The following is a 20,406-nucleotide window of genomic DNA, read 5'->3' on the forward strand; positions in this document are numbered from 1 at the left end:
ACAGCGATAAAACGCAAATTAAACGCATCAGCAGACAAAATAAATATTTTTCATAAACGGGCGAAATGGCAAAACTCACCATCCCCCGAGTGAGTTTATTCAATTTGCTGACATGTCGCAAACACTAGCTAACTCGAAAAAACGACTCAAATACTTGACAGATTATTTGACTTTTAAAATATCGTGAGTTACCGAGTTTACGCCGCTTTCAAGGCAATCCCCTAATGTGACCACCGCAAAGATGGGAGAATAGATTCAAACCGCCAAGACGTTCAGTTATCGTTTTGTCATCCGCCAAGCCACTTTGTCGCTTTCGCAGAAGCGCTGAGTCGAAAATGACATAATTATACGCAGGCCTGTGAGATGTTTTTGAACGTACAAGAAAAAGCATCTATGTGGATGTTATTTTTGGGTCCAATCAGATTTCAGTCTAGCATGTGTTGCCATGGTAATCGAATTTGTCCAGTGCCTTCAGAATCACTCGCCTGTGTAATTTCAACTGTATTAGTTAACCAGTCAGATTGGGTTGGCCTTCGATGATGTCATCAATTTTCTGTCATCTGATTGGTCGGTTTATTCCAACCAACTCACTACTCTTAAAATCCCGATTTGAATAAATAATAACAGAGGCCGTTATCGGACATATTATGTCACTCGCGGAGAAAGCCCATTTTTGAATTTCAGGGCGCGATTAATAGAAAGCAGACGTGGAGTTATGAGGTTAGTCTTTAGAAGCTTCCGATAATGATGGATGGTTGGTTGTTAGTTCACAGAGACGCTTTGCTCAAGAGGCTAACAGTTTGCTGGCAATGAAATATCAGTCACGGAGTGACGGTGATGTAAAGTTCAGAAATGATAAATCGGTCCAAATGTATTTTGTTGGTCGCCAAGAAGTCATTTGTGACTTTGTGATGTGATCTCTGCACGTCAGCATTTATGTTGCCGACTCTTTGAACGTTTTGAAGGTTACTGTAACATCAATGCTAATATCCCTGTCTATGGTGTTTCACATTATATGTTAGCATCGAGCTAGAGGATTTTGTTCGCTTGGTCGGATAGATTTACTGTTTAAATATACAATATTTATTTCTCTGTTTTGAACGTCAATTTTTCATGGACCGGAAGAGTTACATCGCTTATAGCACGCACGCTTGGCCTCTTTGTTTTAATAACTGCGTTGAAAGGATTTAGGAGGGGTGAAACAATTTTTTTTTTTAATGATTGTAGGTCATTCTGGAATGATAATTGGCCTTCACTTGCACAATTTACAGGAGCTGTTGTTCAGATGTCAGGGAAGGGAGAATAGCGTGCGTCTAGCTTTTTAGCCTCAAGATGCTCGCGAGTGTCTCGGGGCCTTTGTCTATTCTCGGATGTCTCGCAAGTCTTTGTAATCACTCTTTCTTCAGACTCGCCTCCTCCCACTAACAAACACACAAATAAATCAGCCAGCTACCATGTCATTAGTAGCCTGTCGTGGTGAGAAAACTCCGAAGCAAATTCACAGCCAACAGATGTGCGCGGGCTAGCGTGTCGTGTCGTTGACAAAAAAAAAATAAAGTGTGAGTCACGACTCGATTTGTCACACACACCGGCACCTGAATCAGATTCAACTTCACAATACGAAAGCACATCTTGCACCAAGCATCGCTGCAGCACTTTTCCATGCATTACTCAGAGTCACCAGCAGGGGGCTGTACTGCACCGATCCTGCTATGAAACCAGCTGCCATTCAAATGAAATCCAATATTTACAAGCTAATGGTTCATTCAAGGACCATTGAACCCACTATTGAATCACACATTATGAGACCACGTGGATTCAAACTAAAAAAAATGTTTTACCATATTGTCACGGTACATCACATGACAGGTTGCATTGATTCCATCGTCTTCGGAAACTGCAAAGTACACACAGTCTGCACAGCTTTGAATTTATTAGGCGAGCGGTGTGTGTATTGCTGAGTGCGAGCAAATCAGGGGAAATTGGGGCCGTGACCTTCGGTGGTGAGAGGACTAATAGTCCTGTCGACCAATTCCAGGGCGTCAGCAGAGCTTCCTTCTGTAGTGCAAACATGATTTGATTCAGAAAGTCAGAGATGCATTTACACCATGCCGAGAATTTTCCCTTCACAAATCGGGTCCAACGTGACGTGATGACGCTCGCACGGACTCAAAAGTGGAAAAACAATACCTGCCGTGCTTTCTAAGTTCCTGATGCCACCCGGCTTCCAGTAAGAGTCCATCTTATGCAACCCTTAATGACTCCCAGCAACAGGTTAAATAAGTCAGCCAGATATTTACTGTAAAGTGGCTCCGTGTGGATGTGCTAAACATCTGACTCGCCGCTGAGTCACGTGTGACGACTGCTGAGTCACAGAGAGTCCAGGGAATGTGGTTTTCCCTTGCAGCCCAGCTTGGATGTCTTCCCCCCACTTTCACTCGCCAGCAGACTGTGAGTCACACATATTTGCCGCGCGTGTCAGTGTTGCTTTTGACGGATCTGTACCTCCACACGTGCTACTCCAATGAATTACAATTAAAGATTGTTATGATGGACTTTTGGAACGGTGGCCATCAGATCCAGATGTCAATAGCGCAAGTTCAAGGTCTCCGGCTTTTAGTCAGGATTTCCTCGAGGGGGCTTCCTCAGAGTGGCAAATGGGCTCGCTTTGACAGATGTATGTAGGATGGAAACAGGAAAGACACAAACAATGTCCCTTCCAGGTCGCTATCGATCATAGGTGGCAAACCTGAGGTACGGGGGCCAGATACGGCCCGCCACATCATTTTATGTGGCCATCGACTTTGTGTCATTACTAAAATTACAAATTGCCTTAAAATGAAATAGATTTAAATAAAATAAATAAATAATAATATAATAAATAATATAATAAAATATAAAAAAATAGAGTAATTGCTAGCAATTTTTTATTACCATTTGTCTTTTTAAAGTATTTGAACAATTTTTACTAGTCTTTGAGGGAAACGACTTTGTGTCAATACTAAAATTACAAATTGCCATAAAAAAAATAATTTAAACAAATAAAACAAAGAAATAATAATATAATAAATCATATGATATAAATATAATTTTAAAAATATAATAATTGCTAGCAATTTTTTATTACCATTCGTCTTTTTAAAATATTTGAACAATTTTTACTAGTCTTCGAGGCCCACGACCAAAATGAGTTTGACACCCCTGCGAGTATAGACGGCGACACAAGGAGTCACAAAGGGGATGGGAGGGGGCAGGGGGAGGTCCGGCTCCACGTGAGACCCTTCGCTTCCAGTGCAGCAGCTACGAAAACAAATCCAACGGAAAAAGGAGTGTGTGTGTGTGTGTTTTCAAGGGCAGAAAATGAGGCAAGAGGTAACCAGAGAGCAGCAAGTAAATCAGGCCCCACAGTCAAAATATAATTTAAAACAAAATTCCCTTTGAATATTCACCTTGCATTAGTCCCGCAATTAATGAATTGATATACAACGGAATAACGCTAACATGTCTCTCAATCAATCTTTTTAAAACATTGCTGGGACTAAAAGAAACGGAGAGTATTTTCTTTTTTGGAATGATTAAACCTGCAAAATTTCCATTCCATTTGACCTGCTGACATTGAATCACCTGTCAGCCATTTTGAATGGTGAGAAATGCCCAATACGTCTTCTTTAAGTCAAGTGTTAACAGCATCCTTTCCCTTCCGCGTCCGTTCAAAGGCTCCATTAGCGTGCCTAATTACACAAGTGTAGCTTTCTACACTCCGGAGCGCACGGTGAGCAATAAGTCATATCGGGTTACGTGAACCCACCGGCTGACAGCGTTATTAATGGCCCCTTCCTAATGGAACGAGAATGACAGCAGGTTCACAACCACAGGCAGACCAAAGTGAAAAAAAGGTTGGGAGTCACACGTCCCCTCACGTGGGTCCCTTCCAATGACTCCGAACTAATTCTGCTAAATTAGGCCTTCAAATGGGAACGTTGGAAGTGGGCTCGGAATATGTTGACCACCGCCGTCGTGTTCTCGGCCAATAATAATGCTCCAAAATACGCTATTAGGATCCCGCAAAAGGGACATCTGTATATGTGAGACTGACCTCAATGTAAATCCATCTGTGTCAATATGACACAGAAGTCCTTGATGCCAATCGAAAGAGTGGGCGGGGCTAAGATATTTTAATATATTTCCACCACTTCTAAATGTTTTTTTTTTGTAGACTGTTAGTGTAAATTAGTGTCAAGTGAGGTCTCACAAATGTCCGCCGAAGATGTCAATCAACGACGTGGCGCAACAAAAACAGATCACGGAACATCCCATCAGATTCTTTTACGGCGAGGATATTCCAGAAAAGAAAAATTCTGAAAATGCATTCCTCATCATGTGGCACAAGTTGACACACTGCAGATCAGGATCCATCGGACATGCACGAAGAGCGTGATTCGATTAGCGGCGCACCAGAAGCACATTGCCAAGTGGCTTGCGAAATCAAAAATTTACCGGAAAGGAATCCCCCCCCCAGCTTAGAAAAGAACCCAAAGGAAGGTTCTGTCTGGCCGTTGATGAGAGTTTCAGGCGCTTTGTCTCAATCACATCACGTTTTATTGTTGGGTTGTGGATTGAAGTCTTACCATCTACAATTTCTTTCCGATCACTTCGGCCCGACTATCCCAGCAAAGAACTTAACACCTTAGCCGGGTTGTGATTTAGATTTACCATCCCAATATAACACAGTGAGACAAATCTCTTGGAAGAGATAGCGAGTCGTATATTCACGGATGGATTCAGAATGGCGACCCCCCCCGAACTCCCCCGCACAGCAGCTGCAGAATCAACGTATAAACATATGCGTCTCCTCGGAGGCCGCGGCGTGATCGTAACTGCTTTTCAATATGGTGGGTGGGGTTCGACGAGGTACTCAAAGGCGCCCTTACCTAGTAAATCAACAGGCGGTATGGATTTCCCCGAATGAAACGCTGGAGAGTTCACATCACGATAGTTTTCGATACGTGAGGATTGACGGTTAATAGCGGTTAGCTTAATGGAAGCGCTCGCTAATAGTTAAAGAAACAACGCTAATTTACTGAAAAGACTGACATTTATTTGGAAAGCCGTTCCATTTCACAATTAGCTCAGAAGGAAAAATCCTTTAGTGCGGCTTTTTCCTAGTACATCTGCTTCTTTTTTGTTTTTTTTCCTCCGCTTTTCCATTCTATCCATCATCCATCTGACAAGCTAACAGAAATAGCGGTGGCATGATTTGTCGGGATAAAATATATGACTGCGTTTTGGGAAAACTTTTTTTTTCACTTTAAGGGCAACCCCTTAATTATTTCTAAAGCCCAGAGTTCTCCACATGGCTTTCAGATGACTTTCTTTAGCGAATGTAACGAAATAACCCAAACACTGTGATTCATTTTCACCAACCAGTCTCTCAACTTCTCATCAATTTCTGGAGCCCCGTCTTATAAAAAAATCTCATTCCAGCGACTCAACAGGCCAGTTTTGTGATATACCACGTTCCAATCATCTTGATCGCAAACATTCAACTGCGCTTGAGCCTAGGTGAGGAATGCGCGTTGCCTCCGCATGCCGCAATGTCGAACTAGCGATGGTTTCCCACGGACGCAGCGACCTGAGGGCCGCTCAGGTAAATACACTCGCTGACCTTCAGTAAACACAAGCCGGGCTTTACTGCTCCTTATCTGGGCAGTCCCCGGAGGTGACAAACGCACCTTAAATTGAAATCTTCAACAGCAGGGTCGATCGATACTCTCTAATTAGCGCTGAGTATAGCTATGCTAACTCACACAAATTTACCTGAAAGTTCAATTAGACTCCACGGAAGTGAGTTGCGATGTATGTCGAGCTTAACTCACTATCTGGAGTTTCCACCCGCCAAAGCGCCGCGACCTTCTGACCTCGACGGTTTGTTAAACAAACTAGCGGTGATGCGGAGGGTGCAAAAGGTGCCTCGCCTTATGTGAAGCCCCGCCTCCTTCCTCCCTGCAGGAATGTGACAGAATGTCGTAAAAGGTTGTGCAACAGCGAAGCACTTCAAACGACAACTCGGACCATTAGGTCCGTAAAGCCCCCGGGGCGACTGAGGGGGTGCTGACTCTTGCAAAGGACTTTTAAAGGCTAATGTGAGGCCCTGCGCATGGAGACGAAACCTCGATCGATAATCGACGTGAAAATATTTTACAGCCTTCAGCCAAGAGTTTCTCTTATGGGGATTTCAAGATAACTAAGACTAACTGAGAGTCAATCAATCGTAGCGATTAAGGCATTAAGCGAGATCACCGCAAAGTACCGAGAAAACGGTATCAAAAATCAAACCCTTTAAAACCAGGATTGACATCTCCTGAAGAAATCCACCTGGAGGAACTCCAAGCGGACCACGCAGTCTCCTTTTCGACGACAGCAGTCATAACGGAACCTCGACAGTGCGAGAGGAGTCGGCGCGCAAATTGCGGCGGCTGGAAAACACGATTACGGCTGCCTGTAAACACAATGAGCGTATAAAAGATGAATGGGGATGTCGGCGTGTAATTGTCAAAGGGAATTAAAGAGCGGCGAACAAGCTGCGAGTGTGTGACAGACTGTCAGGAAGAATGAGGTTGAACCGTATTGATTCCCATTTTCTTCTCCTTCCTTTGAATATTTAACAAAGCCGTAAGCACATTTGTTGCGCTTCATTAAGCAATGCTATCATGTTACATTTCCGCTAACGCTAGGAGGCTAATCTCCTTCCCTCCAATGTCACCGATAAGCTATCTCTTATCTTGTATCGCGACTTCGAAACAGAATCTAACATATCCCCTCTCATTAGGATATCAGAGTCATACCAAAGGCCATTTATCTCCTCTCAACCAGACCCGGCTAATTGAATCGAGCGCGATAGCAATCTGCTAGCGAGCGTGTCAGTGGATTAGCATGGCTTGTCACCAAGGTAACCCCAGAGCGGGGGAGGCGATCCCAAGCCGCTCGGCGCAGCATCCCTCTCTCAATATCCGCCTGATAGCGCTCGCTTCCTTCCTGGGGCCCGAGTGACCGGTCATCTCTCTCGATCCTTCGTCGAGCAGGAAATGAGAGCAGATGCACGAGCGGACTGTTTTTAGCTAACGTTATCTGACCTAAAAATCTAGAAAGTTTCAATTCGATAAAAATGAAGAAAACTATAACTTGCTCTCTGCTCATTCTTCTCGCTCCTGTGGAGGTTTCAAACCATCATGAAGATGAGTTCGCTCTAACTCACAAAAACGCTTTGGCTAGTTAGCGGTCTGATCTTTCCCCATCCTCTCTCCTCTTTCCGTTCTCATGAACTCCAAAGTGTGTCAACTGCTTCTTCTCCCTGGAGCACCATCTCCCTTCTCCTCCTCTTTTTTTTCAGAGAATTGCAACAGGACAGAGATTGGAAGAAGCGCATCTTGAGAATGTCGTTAAAGGCTCAGATAAGGTCATCTTAGATAAGGTTGCCCTAAGGCATATTGAAAATTTACAACCTAGATCCCTAATTATAATTTTTTTCCCGATATTTTGATTGGTCCAAACCAACAGGCATCCCTCCTGTTGGCATCTGTTTAGTGGGTGTTTTATGTTTTTTATCTTATCTCCTTCAAACCAGTCTCGCAATCATGATTTTCTTCCCGCTATTTTTTTTAGCTGCAGGAGATGAGACAGAGCGGGAGAGATAAACGGCATCGCTCGGGGGAGATGGGACCGGTGTTTACGTTCGATCGCTGTTACAGGCCGCTAATGGATTGCAGATATTTCGGTGAGACGGATCCCGAGCGGCTTTCCAGACCTTTTGATAAAATGGAAGAACTCAAAGGTTAGTCCTGACAAAGTTTTCAGCTTCAAGACGAAACCGTCACGAGATACAACCAAGAGTTTGCTCGAATGTCATTCCAGATCATCAGGATTCCTGAAGGTCTCAAATGAAACCTCTACGGATGCGGCGAACCAAAGCCACATCCTGGACCCGATGAGGGGAAATTGTACTTTAATTGCATTCAACCCTGACAAAGGCCGTCTATTTTGTGTTTGTTTATTTAGGTTGCCGTGCGGAGTGGAAGGAACGTTTCGAGTGACGTCAAGGGGTCCGTGACGATGCGGTCGACAAGGCGCATCAAAGGAAGTCAGCGTTGTCAGTTTTACCGTAAATACCCCCCAAAAATTCGGAACTCATCTAAGTGACATGTATTTCACGTCTATCATCATAACTGCTTTTTTTTTACTTGGTGGCGTATCTCCTTTCACACACCTTGATGTCCCGAAGGTGTGTGTGCCAGTCGCACACATTTCCCAGCCGTCTTTGAAATACACCTCCAGACGTTTTCTCGGAAATGTCTTCGGAGAGTTCTGGATGAGGAATCGAAGCCCATAAACTCAAGTTGCATCCCAGATCCCTTTTTTTTTTTTAAACTCAAGCAGACGCACTATGACACCACACACACATGCACAGTTGACAACTACAAATCACACAACAGTCTCTTAAATTGTTCTGTTTTCTAGCCACAGCCATACTTCTTTCCATTACTGACTGATGCGAAAAATCAAATAACATCAAATTATTATGAAGTCAACCAAGCCTTTTTTTTTTTTTGCAAACGTAAGCAGCAATAAAGCAACGGCAGCTATCTCGGTGTGCTTTGAATTTGCCGAGCCGTCTTTTCGGTCTAATCTGCCTTTTACAACCTCGTGTAAACGAACAGACGGGTTTTAGTTGCGTGCCGAGATGTCCAGACGAGACCCGGTGACCTCAAAGCGGAGCCAACGCCACTAAAAGTGTCCCCCCGAGCTTCCAGATGCGAGATAATTTCAAGACACAAGTAACAAGACAGAATCCCATAATGCCTTCTAACTCCTACCCGTAACCTCTGACCTCAACCATCATAATTCGCCCCTTCCAGTCAATATTTTCCAAATAATTCCTTTCTCTGGTCTGTATATATCGTGAATGTTTGGACTTTTTTGTTTTTTTATGATACACACTCGTCGGAACGGCATGTGTTTGAATATATACAAAAGAGGATTGCGCAACATCTGCTGAGCATGCATTGGAAACGTCACGCAGTGTACAGAGTGTGAGTGAAGCCAGATCTCCAAAGTTGTATTTGGTCATGCTCCGTCGCTCATTCTTTCAGCAATGTGGTACATTGCGGCCTTCCCTCGCTGTATATATTTCATTCAATGTTCCTAATATTTCCTAAAAAAAAAAAAAAAACTCTGCATCTCATCCAAACTATTTTTCTATGCATCGTTACGACCAGAACGTTCTGACCTCCCACCGTGAAAACTACAACGGAATGACCCACTAAAACTCCAGTCCATGTGGGGGGAATTAAAACCCTGGCCTGTAGTTTTATGAGGTCCCAATTCAACACCTATGGGGGAGATTTAGTTGAGTGTTTATACTCTAAATAATAACTTTACTGCACTCTTGGTAGATTTGTTGGTCTAACGGAGTATTCCCCGAAAATCGTTGTTTCGGCTTGATCGCCGACAGTTGAAGCAGATGGAAGCTAAATTTAATTCAGCAGCGTTGACGAAAGACGGCCGTAATTCCGCGTGTCACTCAACATCAACAAATACGGGCAAATATTTCTCCGTAATTACAGCTCTCCTGACCTCCGCGCCCGGCGCTTGAAACGACCGCACGTGTCAAGCGGGACCTCGGCAGACCAACTTTGACGAAGTTAGCGAAGCACTTGACGTGGACGCCAACGCTCGCCAGACCTGGTGCCGCTTCCAAGGAAAACATCGAGTGGCTAATGCTCCCGGCCCAGAATATTGGGCCAAAGTGTCCTGTGCTGAGGACAGACGGATTGCGGTAAATGAGTCGTAACTGCTGTTTCAGCTGGGAGGAATTGCGAACGGCGACGGAAAATAGATTCACTTTTCTGCCACCTTTTATATAAAAATGACTCAGAGGCTAAAACGTTCCATTGGACGATCATCTGATGCTTATCACTTAAAGAAATGTAAATAAACACCTTCAAAGATTCACAGCCAAGAAAACAGCAAATGACATTTTTAGAATCAAATTATTTGAGAGCACACCCAAAACCAGAACGAGAAAGACCATCAGTCTTCTTGCAACCTACTTTTTGAGAGTGTGTGGCCACCGCCAACGTTCTCCAGGTATCCATCAACATGTGGAGTTTTGCGGGTTGTGGGAATGGACCTCTCGACCCTTTCTTCCTCTCTCGAGTCTACCTTGGAAATGATTTATGGGATGGACCAGGAGGCAGTTTGCGAGTCCCGTGAGCGGCATTGCGAATAGTTGCCAGGTAAAGTCCAGCAACCTGATGAAGGACACGGCGTAGGTGTGAGCAACCGACCACAGTCAATTTCCAGTCACCCTTCCCTGGTACAGACGTGGCTGAGAATCGGGTCAATCTCTTCCTTGGTATTCAAGCAGACTGTCCAGGCGTTTTATCTTTCCCACACTTTTAATACTCACAGCCCAATGGTAACCCCTCCCCCCCTTCCCCTCCTGTCGTGGTCTGACCTATTGTATAACACGAACGCCATATTGCTGCCTGTGCCAAAGGATTCTTACCCCCTAGACACTGTAACTCTAAGCCTCCCACCAAAGACTAATGGACTCTGTCAGGCTAGCGCAAATGAATATCAGCCAATCTCGAAGTCCGGGGAAGAAGAGGCGACGTGATTAAATCTACTCGTCGTGAATGGTCGAATCGATAGGATCGGAAGGATTTTAATCAAACGGTAGGTTTGAATTTCTGTCATGTCAATGATACAAACCGGCTTTGTCCAACTCCCACAGAATTTTCTTGGCACGGTTTTAGAACTCCACCCTCAGTTCACTTCCTTTCTTTGACTGCAACCTGCAGAGAAATATTTCTGTACCTAATGCCATTGACACCACTATTAAGATTTCTCCACTCCCACTTTTCCTTCCCGGCCCTTCTGATTTCCTTCCCCCGTTGACCTCGGCGCCCCCCCTTCCGAGCTTCCATTGAGCGTTTCCCACCACCGCCAGGCGAAAAGGAGGCAGCCAGATGCTGAGGGCGATTACGGCTTGAAACCTGAATGAGGTGCCTGCATCTGCTTTCAATCCGGAGGCGAGTTAACTCCTACCAACGCACATGGACTAAACGATTCAAGAAACTTGCTACCACTTTCACTCGGCGTCTTATTTTTGAGAACGCCCCAGGCTTCCCCTAAGAGTCCTGAATGAGGACAGCAGAACAAACACAAAGACTAGACCAGAAGAACCTTTAGTAGTTTGGGTCACATCCCATGGCAAGTCCAGATGACCCAAAACTGAATAAGTCGTACAATAAATGTCTTGATGGATGGATTAGAAGATGTCAAGACTATGGATAGTGTTGAAATCAAATTTCAAATCCAGTCTATTGACACGCTATCAAACAAAAGCAGAAACAGATGTTCGACATACTCTGGCAGATCGAAGGGCTTCATATTTCAGTCTTGAAAATGTCTGCAATGGGAAGTTGCAGTTGAGTGATACAAAGGCCTCTTTGGTTTCATCTGTGGGCAGCTGACTTGAGTTGGACAAGCTCAGTCAGGAACTGAATTCTGGGAGATACAAGGAAGCTCTTGTCGTCGACTTATAAGTGTGATAGTCCAGCTCCCATTAACTCATTCCATACCATTGACGAGAAAAGACGTCAAAGGCGAATGAGATTCTGGACCGACACAGAGACGCTGACCTTACGAAAGAAGGTCGTCTTTCCTTTGGCAGGAATATTTTATGAGACAGAAATTTATAGTTCAAATTATACATAAAATTCGTCTTTACAAGTATAAACCGGTACAAAGCCTTTAATGACAAGTCCAAGAGGTTGAAGGAGAAAACAACAGTGGGCTCCAGAATACCTCACAGGATGTCCAAAGTAAACTTTCATGTAACAATAACCCAAAAACATCCGCCAGTAAATAAAGCCAAATTCCACACGTTTGTGTGTCAGGAGACAAAAACAAATTCAGCAGAACTTCATTGGCCATGTGGAAGAGGCCAAGGGAGGAACCCTCCAAGAGAGACTCTCAAGGGCTGGCAGCTTGTTTGATATTTTTTATGGGCAAGGTTAATGCGCTGGAAAAGCAGAGGAAGCAATATAGCTATGTTGCATCTTTTGCTCTTCTAGTTCCGCCCCCCCCCCCCCCCCCCCCCCCCCCGAGTTGAAGAAACTTAAAATGTTCCACTCACAAACTTACAACCCTTAACCACACACTGGGATATGTTTTAAACCACCCAGGAAGAGCCAAGTCCAAGATTGACGTGACTTCTTCTGATCCCAGACTGGAAAGTCGCAACAATCTTGGATCGAAAAAGTTAAATAAGATAGTATTTGTTGTTTGGGAGCAGTGATGTGTCTGTCATTTGAAACGGGAAGAAACATTTAAGATGAGTATAAAAGCCGTGCGGGAAGAAACCGCCACCCGCGAGGCCACCGCAGCTCGCTTTACGTCGAAGCGTTTGCATGCAAGAGCGGGTTTGTGTTCTATTTATTGGTCTGAAATTCCAAACGGTTCAACTTTGAAACCAGAAAAATCGGCAACAACACAAAGCGAGGATAGATTAGGACAAAAGGCAATGACAGAGAAAAGGTGACTGGTTCATCCAGAAAAAAACAGTTGACAGATGGAGTGACAGAACTGGGCCAGGTCTGTGTTTGCGCTTCTCGCAATCGGATCTGGTTCAAAAAAGAAGCGGAAGGGCAATCGGCAGATATGACAAATATGGTGTACAGGTAAAGGTCACGAGGAAAAATATCAGGGAGTGGAATAAAGTCAGGCTCCTGTTTGCCGAGGACACAAAGAGAAACTTCGGAAAAAGACTGACAGGAGACGGAGTGGGGAAGGAAAATGGCGGAACGGTGAAATGAAGGGATTGAGAAAGGAATGAAAATAAGTGTTGATGGACATGAGTGAAGGAATAAATAAATGGACGTGGTCCTCAATGGTTTACATCCCAACGACGAGAAAACCCGTCATTGAAGGCACTTTCAAGTACATTAATCAGCCGGATAAACAAAAAAAAGCACCGTCAAGGATTTTTCCTCGAAACGTTTTGGCAGCGAGTCTCTTTTTGTCTTCATTTGCGTGTGTTTTGAACTGCTGTGGTCGGACTGTAAACAATTCTGTGTGTTCTCACTCCAAGATTTAAACACTGAGGTCACCACGCACGGCTGAGAAATCAAATACCGTCTTTATGGTGGTAGTAAAAGCATCGGAAAGGATGATATTTAGACCAATATTTCCTCCTTTTTAACCTAAGGGGTCACAAGATGACTTACTTCGGATTGGCCCAACGCAAGACCGGCGTGTCATTCCAGAGCCTTCTCTAATCTCGCCGGTTTGAAGTCCAACCAGAACGCCGCTCACTCCTTCCCCGTGATTTGTGTTCCAGATCCAGCTTCCAACACAGACCACCCATGACATATTAAGTTCCCATCCTGCCCACCCCTCCTTCTCTTTTCTGGCCGCCGCTGTTATTTCAGCAGTGTCAGAACAGACAGGACCCAACCGAGCCAGAGGAGACGCTTTGAATGTTGGCATGATGGATTCAATAAATCTATCACGGGTTGTTTTCTTTAAACAGTCATCCGTTGTCTGTTGCTTCAACTACCGTGCAAAATTTCTTGACACGACCCATACGCATAAATTGAATAGCGCTCAAATCCACAAATACTTAAAGCATTCCAACGGGGGCTAATAAATACCCATTAGACGGGTGGAATTCATTTTAAAGACGTTGCTTGAATAAATACTTGATTTGGCTACGGGCTTTGGATTTGGTGATTTACGATTTGGTCGATACGAACATCTAATTGCTTGTCTGCTGAGAGTAAATTTGACAAAATCATTGAGTCTCAGTAGAATACATACAGTTGTGGGTCTGCTTTATAGTTTATCATATATGTAAGTCATATTTCATCAAGATTATACCTCGCGGGATGTTTAGATCCAACACGTTCTCCTGAGTCACAATCGTTTCCCATCCCCGCTATCTCAAAAAGTGATGCAGCAGACTTTTTGCATATGCTTTCCGCCCTTGGGAGCTTACAAGAAATAATCAACAGGAAGCTTTGAAGTGAGTGGGTGAGTGCATCTGGCACTCGCCAACATACTTTTCGTACTTAACAACGTTCCGGGACGAGATTCTATGCCAAATGGAAAATCGCAACCTTTGGCATTGAAGACGCGCTCACCGGAAAAGTTGAAAAGTGCAGATTGATTAAATACCGGTATTAATTCTGACAGCGATGCGGAAGATCAACACCGATCAGGAGTGGTGGCACTCACACTCCATTAAAAGCACAGTCAACTCAGATCCGCTCTTCATTCCGACTCGCGTAACGCCAGAGGCTAGAGACTAATTTGAGCTGTCAGAGGGGAGAATACACCAGGAGGAGCCTACGTCAGCCCTTGTTCTCATCTCCGTCTCTCAGGAGCCTTTGACAAGCCAAACTCATACGAGGACTTAACAAGGAAGCGTGCTAAAGAATGCAGGTGGCGTACAAAATCAACAAACACTCCCCGAAAAATGCAAACAGTCATTCAGGACCATCTGGTTTGCCGCCCCAAACGGGTTGTAGAAGTCATCAAAACAGGAAATACACACTCGTCCATCGCCGGCATTTAATAAACACCCACCTGAAGGCACTTCTAGAATTCTAAGGGTTGAGAGCTGTCACTCAACACACAAGGATTGCGAAATCCACCTCACATGTGACAGTTTAATTGCAACCCTCTTCGATGAACCCACTTGTCCTTTCAGTTGGTTCAGGTGCACGTCTTCCCGAAGCCAACATTGCTACAACTTTTTCCGGTATCTGTGAAATATATGAAACCAAAAACAGAAGGGGAAACCGTTTCCGAACTCGAACGGAGCAATTCACTGGGGCCCCGAAAGTCTCAGAGTCAGTCAGATTTAGAAGCAAGCCAGGGGAGTTCGGACCCAAGCTTTGAAGTCTCCAGCCCACATTTCCTCTGAGTCACGAGTAAGCTCTGCTGCTTTTGTTTGCTACCGGACGTTGAAAGGAAGAGGACGCATGGACCGGCCAGATTGGGAACTCTGACAGCTTGTGACGCGGTGCAGCTCTTGGCGGGGATTTTTGAAAAGTGACCACGCCTCTTCTGCCAGAGCTTGAGAAAGCAAAGCAAGGGAAAACACTCTCTGGGTCGATAGCAACCACCATTTGGTCATGTCAGGTAAATAAATGATCCTAATGATCTCGACTAGTTCCTGCAAACGACACAGATACAGATGAGGTAATCCCGTCCTCATCAAAACAAAACGTAGTGAGTCATCACCCATACCAAAGCCTCACATGCACCTGCTCAACCCAATATGAAAAACTCTTTGTGTAAACCAACCTTGCAGATCCTGCTCTCCTCAGTTTCCGCCTTGGACTTTCCCTCAGGTGTCCTCGCAGATTGGTACTCTGATTTGACGGACAGCTGGCAGGAGAGCGCTGGGACGCCCTCGCTCGCCTTGAGCTCCTGCTGCCGGGCCATGTAGCCGTGAGAGGCTGCGGCCCGGATAGCGCTCGGGATGGGGAGCGCCGTGTGGACCGGCTTCACCGTGGAGGGTTGCCTGAGCTTGGAGGCGACGCCAACTACCGGCATGGTATAATTGCCTCCGTTTCCAAAACAATAATAAAAGACTGGGACACGCCGGGTCCCGTGACGGAGGGGAATTGAAGAAACCACAATCGAGAAAACAAAATAAAACGAAAGTAAAAAAAAAAAAGAAAAAAAAAAAGGAGCAGTTGCCTCTCAGAGTGAGAGGAAAGCAACTGCGCTCACTCTGCAGCCCAGAGCGAGCAGGACATACAGAAACTGAGAAGGCTACTCCTTCTTCCTCCAATTCACCCCCTCCTCCTTCTCCTCCCACAAGCAACTCTCCACCCTCGCCTTCATCTCTCCCTTCCTCGCACACACACTGGCTCAATCGCACTGTCAGCAGCGTACCGCAAAGTCGGCCGGAGAGGTTCAAGGGGACACGAACTCCTCCGAGGCGGCACTCTGTAAAACCACCTCACAGGGTGCGTTGTCCTCGTGTTTTCCTGAACACAACTGGATCTCACTTGGTCTCACTAGGTACTGGAAGTAGAATCAGCACAATGATATACTGACTTTACCCTAAACTTAACCCTATCCCTAACCCTGCTGCATCCAAGTCATACCACCATCAAGAATCTCTGAGAAGACCCTGATATGGACTTGGAGCAGCACGAGCTCCAACGTGTTTCCAATCATGCACCAGAGGCGATGGTGACAGGCCTAAAACAACAGGACAGCACGTAAATGAATGGCAGGCGTCCAACTCTGGCTCTCTGTAGCACCGCCTGCGGTGCCGCAGGGATCGGGGCTGACTTGGCTGGCGTTCAACCACTCAGGACTGTCTGGAAAGCCGCCTTTGACGAGCTCCCATCACGGTGGGTCGCTCAGACGGGTTTCCGCCGATGTGAAGAAAACGATCGAGGCGTTAAAACGGATGTGGCTTGCCAAGAGGGAGCTAACATAGCGCTGATTGTCTTTATTTAATACCAGAGACCGGATCCAAAGTCAACACCAGCAAAGCAGATCGGAGGTTTTCTTCTATCTACACAAAGTGTGAAGGGCGAGTCAGCACCTTTGTACTTGGCCGTTACGTCCAACTACATTTGAAATATCAAATGTGGGTTCAAGAACAGGCAGCGAGATACGATATTTTTAGTGTTCGACAAAACAAAAACGTGTCTATTTGCAGTTTTCCAGTCACCTCCTGGAATCAATAACACGGGCTTTATTATTTGTTCCACATGTTCGGGCGTGATACTACCCAAGCTGATGTGTGCGCAAGTGGAGGGATGTTCAAATGAAAGTAAACCGACCGGGGTCACGTGACTCCAGCGCCGTGACTGAGAAAACAAACACTCCGGGGCGCTGGAGATAAGAGGGGTGGTAGTAGGTGGGGGGAGCGGGGTCAAACCCCTTCTGCCCTCCCAGCATGCTAAGGTACAATCACACAGTGCTTAAACACATCCCCTATGGGAGAGGAGATAGATATACCGCCACCTTGGCCTGTCAACACGCTGAGCGCTATCAGCTAACCGCACGTCGGGCTACATGGAAACTAAAATAAACAGACCACAAAAAGTGGTGGCGGGGCCTCTTCACTTTCATCGACTCGTGCCTGTTGTTCGGGATTCGAGCATTCCTGCACCTCACTCAACCTTTGGCTTCTCCACGGTAAACGGCCCGAGCGCTATGTAGAAACGGCGAATATTGAAGCGACTGCGCGTCCTAGCTAGCTTAAGCCTCATTAATTTCCAACGCGCGGTAAGGCACACATGGCTTTTAACCTCCAACTCGCGGGCTGTAAATAGAGACGGCTTGTTTGTTTGCTCATGTGATAAACACATATTGCCGTCATCTGGGGTTCCTCGGACTCGCCCTCATTAGCGCCGGGCCTCGTTTCGAATGTCAGCTTTTTAACACCGCCGTCTGATTAAAGGGGACGTGCTGAGAAAGAGAAAAAAAAAAAAACGCCTTCAGCCGTGGAAACTGGCGGCGTGTCAACAGGCGCTTTGCGGACACGCATTCAAACGTACAGCTGGCCGCATCCACCACGCAACGTCTCATTATCTTTAACGTTTGCCGGCTTGTTAAGATTCCCCCGTAAACATGAGGCATAAAGCTATAGCGTTCAACCGAGACAGCTGGAGGGGATCTGTGCTATGTTTTGATTTATGTGACATTGAGGAGGAGGAGGAGGAGGAAGGCACGCGGCGGTACAGTCATCTAATTGTACATAGTGACCCGTCGAGTAACAACTATTCGGGGGCTTTCTGAAAAAAGGTCCAAGGAGATTGGATTGTGCGTGACAAGACAGTACCGACCGGTGGGAGTTCCTGTCCCGTGACACAAACTGTGGCGGCTGTGCATCCTGTTGACTACACACCCTTAAGCCCCTCCCCCTTCTCGTCTTTAGACCGCTGCACCTGTTAACATCTAAAAGCAAAGTCGAAGATGCGTCACAGATGTCAACCAGCTTTATCTCATCTATGATTTCATGAGGTTGTTCTTTACGCCGACCGACTCAAATCAGGTGCCCCACTTGAAGGCCTTTTATAAGGACAAAGACCGATCTGTAATTAGACAAAAGAATATCGTGACATTGTGTTCTGGACTCGTTAGGACCCAAAGTGATTACGTCGGTGCCCTGATAGTTTGCATAAGTACAGGCAAGACTCATATTTGCATGATTGTAACCGGTACCGCAATTTGATTAAAGGCTTACAATGACTTTGAAAGCCATACCCCTGAGTGACAGAGGCTTTATTTCGGTCTTGTACCGAAGGAAGTGAATCAAAACGGAGAGGAAAAGGCGAATTCCGAAGCTGCCAAAAAAAACGTCTAATCCCTTCCTACTTCCTATTTGGCTGGCTGCCTCCGGACAAGTGGGCCGCGTGAGGATCTAATTGCTTGATTTTGTTTTCAGCTCGATCGAAGCCAATCTCAGGATGGAAGTATCTGAAGAGTGTGTGGAAAGTTTAAAAATATATATATTGAGCATCACTTTGGGCTTTCCGAGCAGCTTGTAACTCCTGCTCGCGTCACTCTGATGAAAACTAAACAGGGCTGAGAGCGGCGACTGACGCCAACCCTCCCCATCGAACCCCCCCGGCACCGCCGCTCGCGCCTTGTCCAATTAAGGTCTTCTGCTCGTGCGGCGTGCCCAGGCCTGCCAAGTCCCAAACAGTCGGGTCAGGGGAGTTAATCTGTCTTTCAAGGGCCTGACGGGGTCCATTGTTTGGGATGCTGCCTGTCAATGACAGTGGGTGGGCACTGGCCCGTGGGCACGGGGCTATAAAAGGCCTGGAGAAATCAGTTCCAAGCAACTCTACCCTCCACTGTGTTTGGACCAACTGCCGTTCGGAGGACTTTCCAGTCCCTGCAGGCAAATATGACAAATATGAGCCCCCTTAACTCATTCACTACCATTGACCGCTGTAGAAGCTCCATTTTAACCAGACTGGTAGTGAATGAGTTAAGAGGAAGTAAAACTTTGGTAGAACTGCCAAAACTGTCCGGCAACGGAACTCCAGCACAAAAGTATAAATTTTTTGGCCGTTGGACTTTTTTTTCATATTCATCACAGGAACTGGAAGATTCACTCGAAGGAAATACTTTCCCAGAGGTGACACTGGTTGCCAGCAAAAAAAAAAAAAAAATCAGGTGTTTTAGTGATCGCCATTAATAACAAATATTCACTTGCCTGCAAAGATGAACCCCTTCACTGGGCTTTTTTACTGTCGTCCTGACTGGTTTATTTCTACTTTGGATGAGCAAAAGGTTTCTTCGCAGATCATAACCTTTAATGGCTGTCTAATGACAATGTGCACCGTCATGGAAAGAAACCAGGAATTGCGGAGCATCAACAAAAGGACAAGCTATCGACTCTTCCCGTAAATCCAGAAGAAACATTTGTCGGATTACCAGTTTTAAGGAGAGACGTAAACAAAAGCCAGACCAATGTTGAATTCTCTGATTCCTTAAAAAGTTTGGAGTTGTGCGAGTTTGCCTCTTGATCAACAAGTCTGGAAGAAAAGCCCAGAAACTCCATCAATAAATGACATCCCCCCCCTCCCTCGTTGAAAAGTAAAAGCAAAGGCCGTAAAATATACAGTCCAACCAGCTGGCGAGAGTTCCGCTTGACTGGCGGACTGTGAAATTGCCACAAACACGTTGATAGCACAAGCGGGGGGAAACGAAAAGAAAAAAAACTTGTGTGCCTCAATATCGTGGGCCAGGAATGTTAATTTCATAAACAACCTCCCCTCCAGATTCTGCTGAGGGGAGCTACTGCAAAACGACACACAGACTACTGGAAGCCACCTTACTTGGCGGCCATGATGGGACAGTGGTCCATTAAAGTTCTTTGCTAAGTCTAAGGAAATTCTTTCGCTGTCAACACCACCGAGTCAGAAGACATCATTTTAACCTCTGCACGTTACGATAACATTTAATGGTCATATGATATAGCGAGTCCTCAATTTGACTATCCCTGTGGTCAAGTAACTCCATCCCGCTAGCGCACCACATCTAATGGGAAGCTGAGCGCGCCCAGTCTGACTTTGAATGGAGCACAGTTTGTTGGAAGTGAAGAAAAATCAAATGCATTCCAAAAGACCTTTGGCACTGCAAAAAAAAAAAAAAAGTCAAAATCTAGAGAAAAGAGGCTCTCTTCTTGTGTTTTGTGTTGAGGTTTGAAAAGGTTCACGGGTCCATGTTCGTGGGTCTTTCACTTCAATATAGGACCGTCACGATAGACTATTTTATCGATTATTCCATCGATATATACAGTTTTATTTTAATTAAAATGTATTTCCCATTATTAGTGTTTTTTTACTAAATATTTTG

The 20,406-nt window shown here is 45.4% G+C and overlaps 1 protein-coding gene and 1 long non-coding RNA gene across 17 annotated transcripts in view; one reads left to right on the forward strand and one right to left on the reverse strand.

The window, feature by feature from the left end:
- The window catches only part of nav3 (neuron navigator 3), a 58,623-nt gene extending 42,999 nt beyond the window's left edge, over positions 1-15,624 (reverse strand). For 14 of the 16 annotated variants that reach the window (XM_061268399.1, XM_061268397.1, XM_061268402.1 and 11 more), the window contains exon 1: positions 15,373-15,624. In XM_061268399.1, coding sequence (XP_061124383.1) covers positions 15,373-15,624 — 252 coding nt within the window. Of the gene's footprint in view, positions 1-10,106; positions 10,470-14,298; positions 14,469-15,372 lie in introns of those variants that run through there. The other 2 variants (XM_061268400.1, XM_061268398.1) reach the window with 2 other exon arrangements.
- LOC133145192 (uncharacterized) lies at positions 14,634-15,764 on the forward strand. The gene is made up of 2 exons (XR_009710845.1): positions 14,634-15,207; positions 15,420-15,764. It is a non-coding gene; the product is annotated as an uncharacterized LOC133145192 (long non-coding RNA).
- Positions 15,765-20,406: the final 4,642 nt, after the last annotated feature.

Source organism: Syngnathus typhle, linkage group LG21 (genome assembly GCF_033458585.1).
Source record: "Syngnathus typhle isolate RoL2023-S1 ecotype Sweden linkage group LG21, RoL_Styp_1.0, whole genome shotgun sequence".
In the NCBI taxonomy this organism is placed as follows: Eukaryota; Metazoa; Chordata; class Actinopteri; order Syngnathiformes; family Syngnathidae; genus Syngnathus; species Syngnathus typhle.